We start from the raw sequence: 17,676 nt of genomic DNA, 5'->3' as shown, positions 1-17,676 counted from the left end.
TCTCTGGGGCAGTGAATGTGTCTTTTTTCTTATCCTGTAAATTACTTGGCATTCTTTTGGGAGCTATGAAACTAAATAAGAGACCCTTACTCATACCAAAAGTGATCTTTCAAAGAGCTATGGAGAAGACACTAACAAAACCTAACCTGGAGAATAGTCAGGATTTTACTATAGCTACTTGTAAGAATCGATAGATTCCTCTTTACCTCAACACTATGTGGAAGAAGTTCCATTCTAATACAGGAGGGAGGTATAAGAAATTCTGGACTGTAAAAAGTTTTTAACCATTATGTAAAGATACCAACTTGCAAGAAAGAACTTTTCAGGTACCAGCCTTCAGGTACCCAGAGTCCTGAGATCCAAATGAATGGTCAGCCTGTGGAACAGGAGAACGGCCACTTAAGGCAGTCAGAAACTTATTGGCAGGGATAGTGCTAAAAAGCAACAGCTTTCTCTGAGGAATCACAAGGTTTACATTTTATTTTCCCTTTTGGCCGAGTAAGTTTTAAATTCAGTTTGTAAACAAACAGAAAGGAGAGCGGAACAATATTCACATTGGAACTTGCTTCTGTCAACTAAACAACTCAGTTCAAAACCGAGAGAGACAAGACCTTAACTTGAGAGACGAAGAGGTCTCCTTAGGACACTGAGGAAAGGAAAACCCATTCTACAGCGGCGACTAAATTTTGCCTCAGAGCAGCCATATAAATGATTACTCTTTTCACAAGATTTCCAAAGCACATAGAGATTTTCCTCTAGTAAAAGTAATAGGTACCTGGAAAAGAAACATGGGGCCTTTCTGCTTCGAATAAGCTATTCTTACTGAAATACCCACAATATTAATAGGCTAGGTGAGCAGCAGTTTTCTTTCTCCAGTTACCTGAAACATAAACAAGGTAACTTTAATTCTAAATGTTTATATTACAGTTCAAGGCCAGAATCTATTTCCCTGACCCAGCATATGTACTTTCAAGACATAATTTGTCTTTTCAAGCCTGAAATATATTTATGTAACTATACCTAATGAGTTCAGAATAGAACTCCTCGAATCTCAACAGAAAATAAAACTAGAATCCCTTTTAGATAATACAGATGTGCTGTAAACATTTATACTCAGTATGAACATACATTATCTTCTTTTTAAAGTCAGAAGAGGCCTCTGCTTTCCTATTTATTTGCTCTCTCCTAAGATGAACGTTGGTAGTATTGCAGGCAGTTAAGCCTCCACCTTGAGAGTCACTTCGTGTTCTTGCTGTCAGCCATGAAAGATTTTTCTCCTCTCACCAGCTTGATAAAATCAAAAGTTGTATTAGAACAATCCAAAGACAAGGAAATAGTATTTCCAAGCACTTCCTTTGTGGAATAGGGATGCTACTGTATGGAGAAACATGTATATATACACATATAACTGAACATATAAATAACAGTTACCTAAAGGAGTTTTATATTTACTGTTCTAACACAAAGTCATGAACAGATTTAGTGGCATAGACTGACAGGCACGCACAGGCAAGACTCAGTTTGCTTGATTAGGCAGAGTTGATGTTAGCGAAAACTCAGTATGTACTGTTTTTTGAGATAACATTATACATAGATAATACCAAGGATCCTCCTAGTCTTCCCCCACCAAGTATACTGCAGATGTATCAAGTCCAGCTGCAGTTATTTAGCTGTATTCAATGACAAGCAAAGCACATGTTTAAATTTTATGGCAAATTAAATAATGAAATAAATCTTACAACTCAAAATTTTTTTTTTCCAAAGAACAGAAAAAATAACCAAATTCACATGGCATAATTTTTTTCCTACTGCAATTAAAATACTGTGAAACTTAACATAGCAAATAATCAACTCTTTCTCTATCTAATCATTTTACGAGTCAACCTGTGTGCATTTCAGACTGACTAGCAACTAAGCTGTTTGAGGCAGCAGTACTTCAGAAATCATTCTGAAGTTCTCTTCTCCCCTTCTCCATCAAACATTTTTAAATCTTTCTCCTTCTCATAAAAAAACAAAGACAGAAAAGATACTAAGTCAGCCTATTTATTGTTAAACATGACTTGCCTGGTGTAAGAACTAGGGACCACTCACACATTCACCATGAACAATTTTCTTAGGTCAAGAGAACACATACTTAATAAAAAAAGATCTGAATTGCTGGTATGAATTAATAAACAAGCCCTTTGTGTTTTTTGTACTTGACAATTACAGTTTTAAAATATGTCAGTACAACTACAAATGCTCTATTACTTGATCTACAATCTTACCAGCAGTGTTCTGATATTATCAAACCCCTCGACCTGACTTAGAAGTGAGACTGTGGTGACTGGCTGTACGACAGTCTTCATCGATGATGGAATTTTGACCTTTCTGGAGTCAATGGCAAAACTCTATGTGGGTCAGGATTTCACAAAGCATTTAATAAACATTTATGTTCAGTGACTATGAAATACGCTTGACTGTATTATATAGCTACTTGTCATATGCTTTAATATGAATGTACAATACACTCACATTAAATAAATATAACATTTCAAAAGCACGCCCTTTTCATGATGCAGATTATTTTGCTAAGCAAAAACCACATGACAGTAAGCAACAACATTAGTCTTGCTAGATATCAGACAAGTTTATTTCATCTGTGACAAAAATTATGCAACAGCTAGTTTTTCCTGTCACCTCAAAAGATTAATAAAGTGTAGGTTATAGAAATACTCAGCAAATGTATTTATAAAATAAACAAAATTATTTTAAAATAAACATTCATCCTCCCTTACGCAGACTGATGTACATACAGAAGCATATCATGACCTCATTTATCCTTCATCAAACAAGACTCTACAGTAATTTAAACACTCACACAAGCACACAATTGTATCACACACAGAAGTCAATGGAGTATTTTATCAGTTTTTCTGAATTATGACAATACATAGCAGACTGAATTGAGCAAGAAGATCATGCAATAAACCAGAGTTGCAGAAGTCATAAGCACTTCAAAGGTGATGCTAAGACAACATTTTTTTTTTTATTAAACAAAATTTCGATTCAGCTGCTCAAATTCTTAGTATACCTCAAAATTCACATTCAATAGCGAACTCACTGATCAAGGAAACTGATGAGTTTAAAGAGGTGTGGACTCCACCCCTTCTTCGATTTCCAAGTACTTCTGTCATTTAAAAATTCCTCTCACTGCTTATTTCATTTCAAAATGATTTCACAATAGCTTTTGCAGATTTCTTAGGTTTTTGCCTTTTGTGAAACACACTATATTGTGAGGGAGCAACACTCTGCTGAAGTCAACTGTCATACTGTGCATTCTGATCTCCACAAATTTACTTCACTGCAGCCGTTCCCTACTCCTGTAAAAGTATTCCTGCTTCAGTGGGAAATTAAACCCTGCTCTAACAACAAGCACTCAAAACAACAGCAAAGCTGCTCAAATACTGTATTTTTTTCCACAAGTATATATTTAAAGCAGAAAAGGGATAAAAGACTGCAGAAATCTTATTTGTAATATGTTGATTTTGATTTGAGGAACATTCTTTACATTCTTTACCATATCGGCTGATGCTAATATTTCTGTGGATGGAAAACTTCCTCATAATTTTTTCCCCCATCTTCCCCTCTCACACATTTTTTCATTGATTATGACAACTGAGTGATCGATGTAGCACGGACGCTACTGAGCAAAGTTATACAAGCTCCTCCAGTCAGCCTCAAAATCTAACCACCAAGCACAGGTTATTTAAGTGTCATTGGCCTGTAAGCAGAATATGCTGAATACTTTTAATTGTGTTCATGGTGCATTTGTAACATAGTCTCGGTTAACTTCAACTTAGGCAAGATCACATAGGTCATATACTATAGGATGCTGAACAGTCATCAGATTATGACAATTTGGGTAAATAACCTAAAATCAAATACATAATGAAAAATGAGCACTTAGCTGTTTCATCTAAGCTTTTTCAAATTTGTGTCCATAAGACATTGTGGAATGGCAGTTTAATTTTAATTTTACATGTATAAATATTTTTCTGCAATAAGTATAAAATATTCGTAAGATAGGCTCGGAAAACACTCAAGGAAAGAGGATTCAGATTATATCACGGGTTAAAGTTATCCTAACCTTTATATTATATGAATGCCCGAAAGGAGTCATAAACCCATCTCCTGAGGGTTCCATCAGTATAAAAGAAATCACCAGATGGAAAAGAGTTGGCAGAGTTAATGTACCCTAAATTCCATCCTAACTCTGGAATGCAGAACCAAAGTTCTGAAGTTCTTCACTTACATTATGAGAATGGAGAAAAATAAATTGACTGTTGTAATGTTGCGGTCCCTAGTTTCTAGAACATTTTTTTGAACCTTCCCTGTTGTGTTTTGAAGTAGGACTCAATGATGTCAAAACTGACATAATACTTTTGTCCCTTCCCCTCTCTTTCTCCTGTTCTCCTACATTAGATGATTTTAAATTTAACTTGTTCCATGAGTGAGTGTAAGTGTTTATTACCATGACCAAAAAAATACTTATTTCAGGATTCAAAAATATCTGAAGAACAATCACATTTTCAAGGCAGTATGGTCCTGCCAGAAGCCATGAGATCAATACTATTGAACTGCCTTTTCTTTAGCATTGACAGGGAACAGTTATCCAGACAACACATATCTGTGTCTCCGTTTGGTGTGGGCCTTTGTAACTGAGGCCAAGCTGATGTGTCCATGGAGGAGAGTAGGATGTTCTTCATTCTGCATAAATATGTGGAACAGCTCTTTGAAGCTTTAGCAAGTCCTGGTAAAGCTTCAAAACATGACCTGTGATATGAGTTCAAAACATGACCTGTGATATGGGTTCCAGGAGTTTCCTATATGCCACAGAGTAATCAAAGAATTAGACAGTCCTAATTCTAAGGCACTCCAGGAAGTAAATGAAAGTTACCTATATATAACAGATTCCTGCATTTTTGAGTCACTGTCCTACAGAAATACTTCTCTCTCACATTCATACACACAATTAATTAAAATATGGTAAAGATATACAAAACTTACATAGTCATGAAAGGCTTTTGCTTCACTTGAATGTTCACATGTTTCTCGTCTTTCTGGAGCTGCACAGTAGAGATCCCAAAACACACTGCAAGTTAAGAAGTTACAGATATGGTGAGAAAATCATTATAATTCTCATACAGACTTTATGGAGTACACATACATGTGTATAAATAGAAATAGACATATCACTTTCTAGCCAAGAGCTGAAAACTTACCTCTATGACAGAATTTAGCTTTGCAAAGTGTCTGTGAGGAATAAAGTCCTATTATCTGATTTCTGAGGCAAGCAATGCTGCATGCCTGTAAAACCACAGTAGCGTAAACCCAGAAGCAAGTCTAATATATAAGCTTTTGGGGTATAAAGCAAATTACTACAGCTCTGCATTTAACCTCATACCTCTGTGACTGTTACAATTTACTACCAGAAAGCACTGGAAGGGACAGATTCATATGATAACCTTGTGAAAAGGCAAGAAAATGAAGAGAATTCTGGGAGTTCTTCCAAGGTCCAATACTGTCCTTTAAACAAAAGTTCCTACAGAAACAGATAACAGTAGGAAACAGAAGGGTATGCCATCTTAAAGCTCTTGAGTTATAAAGAGGGAAAGGAAATTATGATACTCCAACAAATCTTTTCCCCTCGCCTTTCAAATAGTGATACATGAATCAACTCTAACACACTACAAGCATCTCTGAACTGTTAAGAAATAGTATATAAGATACTTAACTATGACAGCAATGTTAGCCAGAAAGTTTCTAGAATAAAATTCTAGGTATGCTAGAACGATTAAAGGAATTAAATATGTTAGAGTTTCATTTTCTTTCTTTATTGTTTTAGACTTAATCCTCAGTAACTCAGCCCAGCACCATAGTTCAGAATTGTGGAAAATTTGACCACTCTGCTGCAAACAATCACAATTAAGAATAATGCTGATATCAGAGATACACGGAACAAGTTCACCCTGTCTGGCTTCCATCACTGAATTAAAAGCAGAGAGGTCAATAAAGGATATGCCACCTTCACTCAGCTATAGAAATCACATGGGGCTTTTATGTTCAAGTGGGACCCTTTACAACTTGTAGCTTAATTCCTGTACTCCTAATGGCTGTCCATATTCTCCACCATTCTGCAGCGTGGCAAATGTAGACGGAGCAGATATATTTAAATCATCCTGCAACTAATAAATACCATGGCTAAAGAGCAATGCCTATGAACACTCTTTTCCTTGTGAATTTTATATACACAAATATATCTGCACATCAATACATATAAGCAAGTGGCATCATGCATAGAAAATTACAAGTGAGCTCTGTGTCCTACCTGTATTCTAAACGGAGAGAAACTATGCAAATGCAGCTACTGCAACACCAAGCCCATGCTAACATATACTGCCTCTCAAAAAGGCTGGTAGCTTTGGCTCAGCTAATTGCTTTCATATGCTATTCCTGTGACTAGAATGTGGATTAAAGACTGAGGAAGCTCACATCTATTTGCAGAGTCTGTGTGTATATGTGTATGTATCTATAAATACTTTTTTCAAATGCAGTTATTTAAGACATAGAGAATGAACTCTTAAAGGCACGATTTACTGGAAGATGGTGAACAGAGAGATGCCTACCATCTTCTTTCAAGGCTGCTGTGTTATCGACATGCTACACAATATTTCTTTTCATCCAGTAACGAGAAATAAACCTCTCAACAAGAGCAAAAGCGTCCATTTTTTCAGACTGAATATGTACCCGATAAATAAAATTGTAAAGAATAACATTATACTTTGTTGTGATTAAGTACATAATATCTAACTTTCTGTTCTTTTATCACTTTCCAAAAAAATAGTTCTTCATCCTCATCTTCACGTCCTTTTCACAATGTTCACCTGAACTTCTTGCCTCCAGCCATTAGAATTCACAAGCAGCATGTTCTATAAATCAGAGGAAAAGAGAACTGACACTTACCACCACCAGGAGTGCAAGAATCCTGGGGGCTCCCCCAGTGTGATGTTTTTTTCCCATCTTATCTAAAAAGAAACAATAAAAACTCTGTGATCACTGTGCTTAAAAAGTATTACATAATTTATTCAGATAGCAAAAAAGGGAAGACTAAAACATTTTGTAGCTATGAAAGGCTTTATCATTATCAATCTGGATGGCCATTTTGCTTCCTTATCATACTTATTAGTTTTGCTGATACCTACCTTATTTTAGCAAAGTATATTTTAGGATTTTTTTTAAAATAGATTTTGAATATAATTTTATTAAGGACACATTTTGACTCTCTCCACCATTAAGGCAGGCATTTATTTAAGCTCAAAAACACACATCACAAAAAAAAATTGGGTAAAGAATACCCATAAAAGCTATCTAAGAGATTTTCCAACTTGCCCTAAGAAAAACATACAAGATACAGAACAAATGTGACTGATTCAGCAGGTGGCAGTCTTCCCTCCACATCCAAAGTGAGCCAATGTTTTAGAATCCTCAAGGAATACTTCACTGCTAGAGGTAACGTCACAAATACAAGTCACATCAAAGTTACAACCCATTCTCCCACCATTCAATGGAAACGAAAAACTAGTTTGACTTGGAATGTCTGCACTGGCAAACTCTCTTGAATAGGGAGGGACGCACTGTCTAAGCTTGCTTGCCTACCTAAGAAGCGTGGTTTATTTAACACCGTTTTCAAAGGAAAGACAGTTCAAGAATTCTCACCCTTGACTTCACACTTTGATTGTTGATCAATTAATTCGTTAGACAATATTAACATATTGTGAAAGAATTCTGGCTTTCTGCAATGCTTTTACAAATGCTATATCTTAACAATACCATACAATCATTTTATTAATGCTACAGTCATGAGCTTATTCTTAACTACAAAACTGAAGAGTTTGGACTATAATAAATCTAGTATTATTTTTTAAGGAACTCTGTCAAAAATAAGTTAAGATTCTGTAGAAAATCACAAAATACTGTTAGGAAGACTGGCTCATCTTAAAATGGGGTGTAAATCAGGGCATTGCATATACTCCAAACTCCTCCAGCTGTAATTACACATAGCATTATCTCCTGCCTAAATTTGTAAAAAATAATTGCCTAAACACTTACTATATTCTGCTCTAGAGACAGAAGTAATGGCAGATGAAAGAAGTATTATTTTAATGACATGCTTAAACAATCTCAATATGAAAGATACATAAATACATACAAAGGTATAAAAACGCTTAATATGAAGGGTAGCATTCATATTGCAAGAGGCATGGGTAAAGCTGGGAGTTTTCAAAGGAAATAAAACTTTGATTCTCATGGCCAATTTAATTTCCACACCCAAATCTTAAGAATTATAGAATTAAGAAATTTAAACATATATATGTTCTGTAAATGGTTTGCAAGAAAGGAATATATAATTAGCACCTACAAAGTTTTCTTAGCACTCACACGAAGTTATCTAAATTTTGAGGTATGATGTAAATAAGCACAACTATTCAAAAATCATTCTGTAATTTAAAAATTATTTTGAAAGATAACCTAGAGATACTATCACTTCTGTCAGCAAAGTCGGCAGAATGAACTAAGTACATGGAGCTTAAAGCAAAAAAACAACACAAATAAAAAAAACACACACATTCATGTTCTACATAACAGCAGTTAAGATATAAAAAGCACCTTTTAAAATGTAGAACACTCACCTAAACTAACTATGCCGGATAAAAATGTTAATTAGAATGAAAGCATATAAATAAAAGCCAAAGCTACTAAAAAGGTATTTCACATTCTTCAAATGCACTCCTCTGAGGCATGAGTTCTCCTCATATCCATTGGGAATGGGTTGGAAGGACTTGTGTTAACCACCAGGACCACACAGTACTTCTGAGAAGTTTCAAAAACAACATATTGAAGAAGAGATGCAATATATAGTCAGAACAAAACATTGTTCCTGAAGCTGGAAAATCATTCAGTTAAAGTAAAAATTGCATTTGTGTAAAAAGCTCTCATAATGTCTATGGAGTATTCAAGCTCTTAAAAGCAGGGCTTGATGAGGAAATTACCTGATTCTTGGTCCTTTTTACCTGATTCTTGGTCCTTTTTATTGGGATACATTTTATCTAGATAAATGTATTCAAAGAAGGAGCCTGAAGGCAATTAGGAAGTTTGGGGGTTGTTTGAGGGGTTTGTTTGTTTTTCAAAATATAGGTACTTCTGTTTCACCTGGTAGATGTCAGTCTGTCTGATCGTACAGACTTAAAAAGAATTATGAAGAGTTATTAATAAAAAAAAAAATAACCACACTTTCAGCTGTATCAATTAAGTTCATTACTGGTGATCTATTAAATGGGAAATGCCTACCTTCTGGGCCCAGCCAAGCTAATGGATTTATTCCTCCAAGGCTGTAATCTAACTTCTAAGGACAGTAAACCATTGGGCTAGGGATCAACTCTTCAAGGAAAACGTAGCAGCTTGGACCCCAAGGGAAAGATTCTGAAGCAGAGCAGCTTCTTCCCTTTCAAAAATTTGGGTACCCCATCTGAACAGCTCTTCTCAATCCTCATAAGAAAATGCTGTGGTTTAGATGAAATCTGGTTGTGCTGGCTCCTTGCCATTTTGGCAACTATACGATCACTACGTATTTTGGGATGAAACAGCTGTTGAGTTACTTCAATCAATTACTTCAGACCATGCCTCCTGAAGGGAAGTAATTTGCCGACCAAGAGACAAGAGCTGTAGCTAATAATCTAAAGAGGTCTCTGCAATCCAGAGACCCAGGAAAAGGCCAGCTGAATTTGTGGTCCCACATTTTAGAGAGATGAGGCAGAACAAATCTTTGAAGGGTGTACTCAAAAAGGACCACAAAGACGTATAAACCATCCTTAACCTTATCACTGAGACAGCCCAGCAGAGGCCTTCAAGAACATGCTCACTTGTGACTCAGTTCCATGAGATTTGAACTAAAAAACAAAGCATTACAAAAATGTAGGAATGCTTAAGACAAGCATCTCCAAGTTATCTAATATAAGAGGGATTTCATGATATCCAATTTAAATTTTCCTTTTTTAAATTTCATGCCATTACTCTTAGCTACAGTCCCTTGCAGAAATTTAAGGAAGGGCTCTTAACCTTTGTCATTTACACGCAGTAGATCCCAGGCAGCTAGAAAGCTCAGATAAGGCATATATGCATACATCTTTTATGCCACAAATTCAGTTTTAGAGACGCTCGGAACTATTTAATCTTAAAAAAAAAAAAAAAAAAAACCCACAACCCAAAATCCAAATTGTTCTGGCAGCTGTGGACTGCTGGAGCAGAGAGGGCATTGAGCCCAGATAGCCATGCTTTTTAAGCAGTGACCAAAACAATACAGATTTCCTCCTATGCCATCTGGGTATCTCCTACACCTGAAGTATTCCCACAACTAGCCTACTACAACAGGGCAATTGCTTCACAGCACCCATGAGTCGGAAAAGTACAAAGACAGATGGGAAATCATGACTTTCATAACCTCACAAATTAATAGTCTGGAAGACTTTTTTCTTTTTGCACTTCTCAACTGCCATTCTCTCATTTTCATTCTGCATGCCAATATTCATTTTCTAACAACTAGAGTTGATTCACATGGGGCATGGAGGGGTAAAAGCTATTATTTTGTGGTTAACAGCCCAGGATTGAACTGGCATTGCAATGTAAAGACCTGTCTATGCCACATTCCCCTCTCATTCTTTTCTGCTGCTTTTACCACTAACTTATATGTTTTAGATTATTTCTTCCAAACTGTATTAGCGTGCTGCTTCCTCAATCTTTATGACTTTCAGCCCAAATATCAAATTTTTCCAGGTTCCTTTGTATAATAGCAGTGAAAACTGCCATTTGTTCCAACCTACAATCATTTACAAATACTATCAGCATAGTGTTTGCCCTTCTGCACTGTTAATGAACGGGATAAGTAAGTTCATAGCTCTGTGCGAAATCTAACTGACACCTCATACCAATTCAATATGTTATTATTTATCACTATGCCCTGCTCCTTATCTTTTGACTAGTAGTAGCCTGAATTTGAAGGTTTTGATACATTCTCAGATTAAATTAGTTCAAATCTGAGAGTTTCTCCACAATCCAAGTTTAAATTCGCTTTAAGAGCAAAGTTTAAAGACAACGTATTGAATATTTTCTTGAAATCCAAATGTTACACTAGTCATAAGCCTGTCAACTGCTCATTTTGCAAATATATCATAAAAACAGAATGAGTAAAAGGAATCTTGTACAGTGTATTATCTACAAGTGACTGCTATTTTGCAAAAGCCAAGATTATATTCTCTGATTTTCTTTCTCTCTCATATTTTCCTATCGCTTTACTAAGAGAGAAAACAATTGTCACAAAACACACTTTTAATATAAACATAAATTGATACTACCACAATTTTACTCCCTTTGCCTAGCTGTGTTATCTGAATTTTCCATGATAACTATCACAAACAATCTTCCTGTTCTCTTCCTCTCCTCTCCCACCTCCAAGAAGTCATCATTAGGATAGTAATTCTATTAGCTTTTGAAGGACTATCAGTTGAAGCAGCAAATTTTTTAAGTATAACGTCTGTTTTTTCTCACCTCTGCTTACTACGCAGTTATTACAATCCTAAATATTACCATCAAGGAAAGATTAAAAACAGTAATAAACCAAAAAGACTTCAATATGTTTGACACAGGTATTTCTCTATCCCAGAATAAACACAGAATGCTGAAGAAAGGTATTTTTTTTTCAGTCTTCACAAGATGTGTACAAGCCTTTACAAGACTATGAAAAATATTAACTATTGTGTAATGAGAAAAGAGTGTTTAATAAGCTCTAAATGGTCATAGTCATAATTGATTCACCAGATGAAAAGAAGTGAAGTGGTTAAAAGGATGGAAAGAATATATATTGAAATCAGCACTGGTTAAGAGAATAAGAATTGCAAGCATATGACGATGGGATGTAAAATATTTGACTGCTGTGTTTTTAGGATGGTACATTATTCACAATTGGATGTATCAACAATAAGTTATAAGATCATCAAATAGGAGTACCATCAGTGCATTCGCTATATTCTCTATCTTATTAGAGAAAATGAGGGGAATCCTTCTCAATGTAGCACCAAATCAGAGAACAGTGGGTAACAAATCACAGCAAAAGTAATTACACTCTGGTGTGTAAAATGACTTGGCAAACTGGCTTTTGCAGATTCAGAAGTCAAGATAAACTGATACTCAAGGTCATCACTGATGTTTATTTTAAACTAACATACATTTATTTTGCATGCATTTTACTTGCACACACTTGAAAACTGTGGAAGAAAAAAAAAAAGATGGGGAGAACATACCTCTGATAAAAATGTCTGGGCAGATTTCTGTGCTCCTACATGGAGCAGATATTCATATACGTACAATGCTAATCTGAAAAACAAATAAGACAATATTTAGTATTGTGCATTTGTTTGTTCCTCTTTTTAGAAACAAAGGATTTCACAAGTTAGAGCTGCACACTATTTCCTTTCAGAAAACACTACACACTACACATGTCAAATCTGCTATCTGTACTGAACTTTTAAAATGAAAACATGTAGGTCAATCTGAGCAGAGGTGTTTAAATAGTAGTTAATTAAATATTATTAAAAACCCAAATTACTTAATGTCAATATTTTTAATGATATTTGGATAGGTGCCCAGTTAGCTAACAACTGACCTACTGCTGCTCTGTATTTGCCCACACTATACCATGCTTTTAGTAAATACAATACATCCATACAGTAACAGTGATTATTTTTTCACATCAAAATTTTTATATGTGGAACGTGTCTTGCTGTTAGCTCATTTGAACAATAGCCTATGGTTATTCAAAGAACACGCAAACTTCAAGCTGCACAGAAAAAGCAATCGCAGAATCCACGGCACTATTGTAGTGCAGCCACATCTCTTAAGCAAAGTGTAAACAGATTTTTAGATTTATTCCGACATGCCATCTCTCAGCACGACCACCTAGCTACAAATTATTGTCACAGTTCCAAAAGGATCTTCACAAAAAGTGATCTTCAGCAGTCAGGCACATCTCCAACGAATTCAAAAGAACTGCAAAAGGATCTTACTGCAGAAAGGAGACTCATACCCTGAATACCCATCCACTAAAACTTGGACTGAGAATGCTTTTTCAAAACCCAGGAGCAGCTAAGCAGCAACAACAAACAGCTTCTACTAATATAGACTAGATTTGAATGAGCAAACTAAAGATGAAGCACTTCCTATTCTGCAACTGATTCTGTAGAGAAGTTCCTGCCTGACTGCATGCTTAAAGTCTTTCAAAAGTCTCTCATTTACTGCGATTTGCATCGCTCTTAAAAATAATGATTTTATAATAATGCTTAGAAATTGCACACAAAACATTTCAGTCCAAGAAAAGAAAAGAAAGTCAGGCTGTATTTCTTTTAAAACTGCTAGCTGAACTGTTTTTAAGAAGCTGAATCTATTTGAGTGGACTTCGTGATATACTGCTATTCCTGTTTGGAACGTTTTACCATTCATGTTCAAAAATATGTAGTTTAACTAAACAAAGTAAAGCGGCAGAGGATTTCTATATTCCTGCTACTTCTCAAAAGATTATGCAATATTAGATCAGATAACTGTCATAATAGCACTGATAGAATAGTAATTATTGTAGCAATCCAGCATGAAATAGTGTGAAAGTGTGAAATTTTAAAGTTTAGGAGAGGCGTTGCATAAAAATTTTTTTATTAGTTGTTCATACTTTATTCATGCAATGCTCACACTACTTTAGTCTCTCTCCAACATTAAAAGCAACACTGTATTTTTTCCTATAATAAAGTTTATTATTTCAACATATGATTATTCTTCGTTTGAAGCGTGAAAGGGACCGTACCCACTGTTTAATTCTTATATTTTACAAAACAGTTGTATATTAATTTTTTCAGCCATACTGATAAATGCAAATCTCGGTGTGATAAGGAAAAAAGTTATTCTAATGGAGCACGGTACCATTCTGTGCTCAGGTGCCAAACAGCTCAGATATAATTACAGTTAATGTCTCCTGTAAGTACTGGGGAGAGAGATGATCACTTATATTGGACTCTCTCTTCCCAAAAGCACAACTGCACGTGTCAAAAAGAAAGTCAAATCTTACTGACTTAATTCTTTTCAGTTGAATTATCATTAAATTTTTCAGCAATAAAGAGTTGTAGACAAAATCCAAGATCAGAAACATGTTAAAGGCACAGAGGAGGTACTGTTTCTACAATAACCAAATGACTTATATACCTAGTAACGCTTTAAAACATTTCATTTGTCTTCTGAGATACACAATTTTTTTGTTCTTATCAAAACATGAAGCCTGCAGTCCAGATAAAAGGATTTGTGTGATCATATCCTTTCTACCCCGCAAACGAAAGCAAAAAGCAAAAGAACCAGGAGTTTATTGCAGATACACCACCTTCATAAATCTGCCGTCTGTTGAAAGCTTGAGCAAATACTGTACCATGATACCCAAATCAACAGCACAATACTTTAATTCTAAGAAGCTTTGTAAGTCTCATCTAAGGACTCCTGGATCGTATCTGCAAAACAGCACACCCAGCAGTGCTCTAGTACAGCAATACTGCTACTGTGCGTGCATCCTAGCATGTGAGCATTTAAAAAAAAAAAAACAACAAGTTCAACATAAATATATGGAACGTGCCAATTTAGCTGTAACTAAAATTATAACAATATCTCCTACACTTTGACATACATTATTTCATCGGTTTAAATATACTAACAGCGAAACGAAATGGTGAAAAAACTTTGTTTATTAAGGGGGAGGGGAGATAGACTTCAGGAAGAGAAAAATATTCCAAGTTTTAGGCTTCCAAGATGATCCAGCCATGGTAAATTGCGACTGGGCCCACAGTGGCAAAGGACCTGCCTAACTCCTCTGACAGGAAAGCCAGGACCACCTTCCACGAACAGATGCAAGACAGACAGCACAGCAGAAACTAAGCTGATTGGTTCATATTAGATCTAAATCGCTTGTCCATCCCCAGTTATTATTCTGTCAGGAAGTCTTGACAGAAGTTAACAACATTATAGTTTTGTCCAGAAATAAATGCATTTGCCACAGAGATCAAAAGAAAGATACTACTGTTTTACTGCATTAGTCACAGCAAAAGGATCAATGAAAACTGATGTGCTGAGGAAAGATAACAAAGAAATAAAAAAAAAAAACGCAACACAGTGTAACAAGGGGAATTAACGGATATAGTAACTTCAACTATGGCATAAGAAAGACCAGAATAAGATGAAAATGGCCACAATGCAAGGATATAAAATTAACATAGGACTACACTATTTCACATCTGAGCAGAAGTCTAAGAAAATAATAATGAGATAGTCTTCATCGCCAAGGACTTAGGTTCAAAGTGGTATTTTCAAAGAGAGTATTTGCTCAAAAAACTGGTGCGAGAAACCGAGTGTGAAAGCAGCAGGTAGACATATGTTAAATTTTCATCTTTACATACTTCTTGACATCCTATGAGTAAAATATTGCTAATCAATTTATACGAATTCTGCAGCAATTTTTGCTAAAGCCAGGCTACGGGCCAGAGTTCCCCTGTCCCAAGAACAGACAAATTGCACTCTCACATATGACTTGATGATCCATTTGCTCTCCAGTGCTGCAATTTTGCTAAGTTGGTGTGTTCTTCCTGAAGTTTCTGTCGTTACTGGAGAACCCATCCATATGCTTTACAAATGAAATAGCCACTGAATTGCAAAGCGGAAAAACCACTTAAGGGGTTCTAAGTCAACCAGTTATCAGAACATTACCAGGAAATAAATAGTAACCACTGTTAGCATGCTGTGGAAATGACTTGTTAAAAGGTTAAGGTGGAAAGATGCTTGTAAATACTCATTAAGATAACTGCAAAGCATTTCAGCAGTGTGTCTGCTGATTAAAGTTAGATGGTAAACTTCTTCAATTTCAAGTCAAAAGATTACGACGACGCCGAACTTTCTATAAAAGGCATTAGTGAAAACCTGAAAGCCTCATGAAGACGTTCACTGTGTCTATTTTTAGTATCTAACTTACACGCTCTGAGTCACACTCCCTGCACCACCCCAGCAAACTTCATTGACTGTATGTAGGCTACTAATCTGGCTGTTCAAATGAACATATGCCAGTTGCCTACAAAAGGTATTGTGGGTAATAACTATGTCCTACTTGCACACCCACATTTCTGTCTGGTAAATACCTGAACACCACACTAAAAAGAAAAATCCGATCCTTAGGCAAGAGTACAGTGACAAACATCCACTGGCATGGAGGCTGTATGAAGGATTCAGGCTACTAGCAAGAAGTCTTTGAGAAAAAAGTATTTGTTAAAGGGAAAATAGTAGCATCTTTGTTTAGTTCCATCAGAAGATGTATATTTAAAGAAAGTTTCTATCTCTCAATCCAAGACAGAGCTTTAGCATTCAGAAAGGGTTTCCCACCGCGTCCTTTCTGTTTCACCCTAAAGGCACTGAGTTTGGCTCACAGTTATTGTTTAAAGAGACAGAGAACAAATGACGAAAGGCCGCTGTTTTTCCATGAAGTTCAAAAGCTCGGCTCAGAAGAATAAGGAACTGCAGTAAGTTAGCTCCTGCTTTCGCTTGAGAACTGCACAGTAAACCTGCCGGAAGCAGGCAACTATTACACATCGTTCCACAGAGTTGAAAAAAAGTGTATTTACTTTCATTGTTTTATTAGCCACATGCCATAACTAAAAATATATATGTTTTAACTGAAGGTACAGTTGTATATATCCATTATGCAGAAAGTCATAAAATCAGTGTGGTAAGAGTGAAAGCCTCCAGCTCCCCAAATTTGGCAGTGTGTCAAAGCATGTTCTAAGTACTGTACTTACCTTCTGACATCTTCAGCACCCATGGTAAGCTTCTACTGTGCTAAGCAACCGTTGCCTTTTTTTTTTTTTTTTAAACAAAGTCTGTGACAGTGAATTAGTGTGACTGCAGAAACATGTCAGCTTATTCCCTAGATATTAGCACCTCCTTTGCCAGCAATAGCCATTATGCTGTTAGCATCTGATGCTGGATTTAAAAAAAAAGAAAAAAAACAAGTAGCTGGAATGCTCTGGATCTGAGTATTGCAGAAACAAATTTAGCATTTTCTGATTGTTAATAGAATTTAAGCTAATTGTGTATGGAAAGTTCTGCAGACAACACACGGCCACAAAAATGACATTGAAAACTAATAAATCGATATTCATGGATAATTTTCAGTTTGTGTGCAGAAGAGTGAAGTGGCTGAGCAACATTTAAAACTAGTTCTGTAGAAAAGATCTTAAATATTCTTCTCTGTGTTTCAGGGGACTTGGAGTATTCCAAAACCACTACTTTTGACCCCTACAGAGAAGCAGCATTTTTGCTTTGTTCTGTTTTAAAAAAAAGCATTTCAAATCCTGAGATTTCTAGGAATTTCATCGATTTAATATCCAATATATAAATCTCCTTTTCTAAAGTAAGAGACAGTAGCACTGAGCCCATATTTGAAATATAATATAATAACATTTCAAATTTAAGTTTCTTGAACAAGCTTTCTCAAACCCATCACTTCAGTAC

General features: G+C 35.7%; 1 protein-coding gene across 3 annotated transcripts in view; it reads right to left on the bottom strand.

Moving 5' to 3' along the window:
* LOC104152973 (single-stranded DNA-binding protein 2) overlaps positions 1 to 17,676 on the bottom strand; it is a 189,380-nt gene that overhangs the window by 131,202 nt on the left and 40,502 nt on the right. For all 3 annotated transcript variants that reach the window (XM_068926343.1, XM_068926345.1, XM_068926344.1), the window contains exons 2-4: positions 12,396 to 12,468; positions 7,006 to 7,067; positions 5,050 to 5,134 (exon numbers count right to left, since the gene is read on the bottom strand). In XM_068926343.1, the coding sequence (XP_068782444.1) occupies positions 5,050 to 5,134; positions 7,006 to 7,067; positions 12,396 to 12,468 (220 nt within the window). The remainder of the gene's footprint in view (positions 1 to 5,049; positions 5,135 to 7,005; positions 7,068 to 12,395; positions 12,469 to 17,676) is intronic.

Source organism: Struthio camelus, chromosome W (genome assembly GCF_040807025.1).
Source record: "Struthio camelus isolate bStrCam1 chromosome W, bStrCam1.hap1, whole genome shotgun sequence".
Classification (NCBI taxonomy): domain Eukaryota; kingdom Metazoa; phylum Chordata; class Aves; order Struthioniformes; family Struthionidae; genus Struthio; species Struthio camelus.
The sequence above is the reverse complement of the archived record's forward strand: the minus strand, read 5'-3'. Positions and strand labels throughout refer to the sequence as shown.